At 30.2% G+C, this 3,671-nt stretch overlaps 1 protein-coding gene across 1 annotated transcript; it reads right to left on the bottom strand.

Moving 5' to 3' along the window:
* Positions 1-1,006: 1,006 nt before the first annotated feature.
* On the bottom strand, positions 1,007-2,440 carry LOC101219515 (WUSCHEL-related homeobox 2). Its single transcript, XM_031886605.1, has 2 exons — positions 2,245-2,440; positions 1,007-1,353 (listed from the first exon to the last, which is right to left on the bottom strand). The coding sequence occupies exons 1-2, from the start codon at positions 2,438-2,440 to the stop codon at positions 1,007-1,009; spliced, it is 543 nt and encodes a 180-aa protein (XP_031742465.1).
* Between the last annotated feature and the right edge of the window lie 1,231 nt (positions 2,441-3,671).

Below are 3,671 nucleotides of genomic sequence, written 5' to 3'. Positions count from 1 at the left end.
TGGTGGCTCAACCATAAAAACTCTAAAGTTAAGCATGTTTAGTTCAGAATAATTATATGTTAGGTGATCTCTTAGGAATTTTCCTATGATACATGTGAGAAAGAATAAAACATGTTATAAAAACTCGTGTTGGATCAAAAAATTTGAATCTTAATCCAAATCTTTGGGCTTGAGGTGTTGCATATGTAACACAATTAAGTGACAATACACCATTTGTCGAGCTTAAATAGCACACAATCAAAATAAGAAAAATATCTCGACACATAATGAGTAGAATACCATAAAAGGAAAATATATCTTAGAGAGAATATTCTACGTATACATGTGAAGAAGTATTTTGTAGAGACAACATCTAAGTAACAACCTTTGAAACGAGATCACATCGAAAATAATCTCAAATACAATCTATATTAACAATCCGAGAAGCAAAAGCTAGAAGTCTTAACATATATACCCAACACCACAAATCTAAGAAAAATATTTTAAAATTTTGCTTAAACTCTTCTAAACATATTCTTAAAATATTTGTAACTATAATATTTTTAATAAAACAAAAGGTTGTTATAGATATGAAATATTGAAACTATTTACAAAATATAGCAAATAAAAATTAAATAAATTACATTTTCAAAATTTTGGAGAATGAAACACATTGAAAAAAAGATCCAATCGATCAAGGACTAAAATGCAATCTTCCATGTTTCTTAAATGCATTTGTGAAAATCGACTTAATTTCCTTCATGTCTTTTCTTAATATATATGTGTAAGAATGGAAATACTAATGCGAACTCTTCATATTCCAACGCCAACATCCTACCCCTTCTTGCATCATAATTTCAATTGGATATTAAATTATAGAGACAGCAAAACATATTATAACAAAAACAAATATCACTAAACTGAGAAAAGTTCTATCAATGGATTGAAATTCCTACCTCATTACATAAACAAAAAGAAAAAACCTTTCAAAATATATAACCCCTATTTTTCTCAACACAAGTTGTTCCTACATAAAAAATTCAAAGTAAGGTTGACGGCCATGGGCAGAATCGTCAACAGAGATTTCATCAGAGGCCGAAGTGGGCACCATCGACGGTGGCGGTGGCGACTGCGGGCTGGCTTGTAAATCCCCAGTTGGGTGCGTGGGAAAGAGGGAGAGAGTTTCAGTAGTTTGATAACTAAGGTTATTATCATTGATAGTTGATTCCTCATTGATATTAATAATACAATTTCTTCTCTCACTTTTTGATCTTTTCGTCTCAATCCCACCGCTTTGAATCACCATTGAATTGTTTTGGTATTGTGGATATAATCCGACGTCGTTTTGATGTACGTAGTATGGGCTGCAAACCACTGATCAGAATAACAATAAACAAAACAAGAAATTTTCATATTAGTCAAAAATAATTTCATTACAATTGTACACAACAAAAGAAGAAGCTCTAAGATTATCGATAAGTAGAGTTTTTAACGTTAAGTGAATATCAACAAATAACATTACAATACTCAAACATAGAAATGTCTTTCAATTTTAGATTTTGAATATTAAGCTTAGGATATAACTTTCTAATCCAACACATGTTTTGAAAAATTTAATATTTCAAATTTTAAAACAGTATTAACTATTTTGTATTGTGTTTGAAATTTCACTAAGAATTAAATGAATAAACAAACTTAAAATTTTCATAAACAAAATATTTATCAAACTAAAAACACAAGTTGAAATTAGAATTAAACCCAACAAAATTTATCCTAATGGGATTAGATGTGAATTTAATTTCTTAACAACCTAATCAATCAATATCACATATGATAGTTTGAAAGAGATCAAACGGAAAAAATGGATTTTGAGATGTTTTGATCAGTATGAAAAGATATATCTTGACATTGAAAGAAAAGAAAAGTAGCACGATTTGAACTTTTTTCTTTTTTGGGTCAAATCAAAAGAGAATAAAAGAAAAAGATACTCCATGAACGTAAGGTAATAAAAGATCTGAAAACGAACATAACTCAACAGAAGTATTAGTATAGTATAGTATGTATGAGGGAGATGAGGTTTAGACGAACCATTATTGGGAGGAGGAGGAGGAGGAGGAGGAGGGAAAGGAGAGTTGTTGTGATTGAAGTGAAGGAAGTGATTAAAAAAAGGGAAAGAGGAATTAAAATGATGATGATGATGTTGTTGTTTTTGCTTCTGCCTTTGTCTAGCTTTATGATTTTGAAACCAATAGAACACATTTTTGCCTTCAATATGACCATAATCCTTAAGCCTAACCGTTATCTGCTGTATTTGATCAGCACTTGGCGTTCTCACTCCTTGTCTATACAAATTCTCCAATATGCTTATTTGCTCTTTTGTCGGATTCCACCGTGAACTCACCGGAGGACCACCACCACCACCACCAACACCACCACCTCCGTCCCCCACCTCCGCCGTCATCTTTTCCATCAAATTATTGTTATTATATTATAAAATATATATTTTCTCTCCATGATCATCAGCAAAACCTTTATATATGTATACAAACAAATTAAATACAAAGAAAATAGGAAATAATTAATTGAATTGAAAGCCAATGAGGTTTGAAGATTGAAATGGAGGGAAGGACATGCGTATCGTTTTTGGTGCTACAAAATCTCTGAAAACATGGTGGGTAGAGCGAGGGTCGACCACTACTAGGGTTTTAAGAGGGGATGTGTGAAAACACCAAACTACCCTCCCAATCCAAACCTATCCTTCATGGATAGAAATGACTTTTGCACTTGTATATCGATTTTTACATTATTATTTATTACGTTTTTGTTTGAAAAAAAAAAATGCTTCTATGAAATTTATTGTTGTATTATACACTTTCAAATAAATGTATGAACTTGTTTTAGACTACTCTTAGTAAGAATTTTCTTCTAAAATCGTTCATATATTTGAATATTGACTTATGAAGATTTAATTAAAAGTTTAAGTCAATAATTAAAATATGAATTTCAAATGATATTTCTCGAAAGAGAGGAGTTTAATTAAATTGATAAAATTAATATCTTAATTGATATAATCACATATGCTTAGGGGTAAAAAAAAAAAATTAAAATTGATGTTTGCCCACAAATTTAAGATTTTATTTAGTCCTTAAAGTTTTCAACTTTTTCCAGAACTCACACCATTCCAAATAGATACAATATTGAAAAATTAGGGTTTGTTTAGACTTGGTTGAATTTCTCATAGACTTATTACACACAAACTTCAAAGTTTAGTAACCTGTACTAAACTTTCAAATATATCTTAAACTGTGTACATGTTAAGAAACAAATTCAAATAATGACGAATGCATACTCAGTTCAAAAGATTAGGTTAATATATATATATATATATATAGATATAGGCCTGTATTTATTTGTGGCTACATGTTGCTATTGTATATATAATATGTATATGAATAGGGTTGATTGGATGAGTGAATGGATATGAATGTAGATCAAGATCCAAAAACCAAACCAAGCTAAGTGATGAGTTGGATGAATAAGAGAACATGAACTTGAACACACACAAATGAATATAATCGTTTTGGTTTTAGTGTGTGTTTGAAAAGATGAATAGTAAAGAATAATGGGAATGGGATTGGTTGGTGGGGATGAAGAGTAATATTGATTGATATAAAATCTTGGGAATGACAGAG

Source organism: Cucumis sativus, chromosome 1 (assembly GCF_000004075.3).
Source record: "Cucumis sativus cultivar 9930 chromosome 1, Cucumber_9930_V3, whole genome shotgun sequence".
NCBI lineage: Eukaryota > Viridiplantae > Streptophyta > Magnoliopsida > Cucurbitales > Cucurbitaceae > Cucumis > Cucumis sativus.
This window is presented reverse-complemented; position numbering and strand designations above follow the sequence as displayed.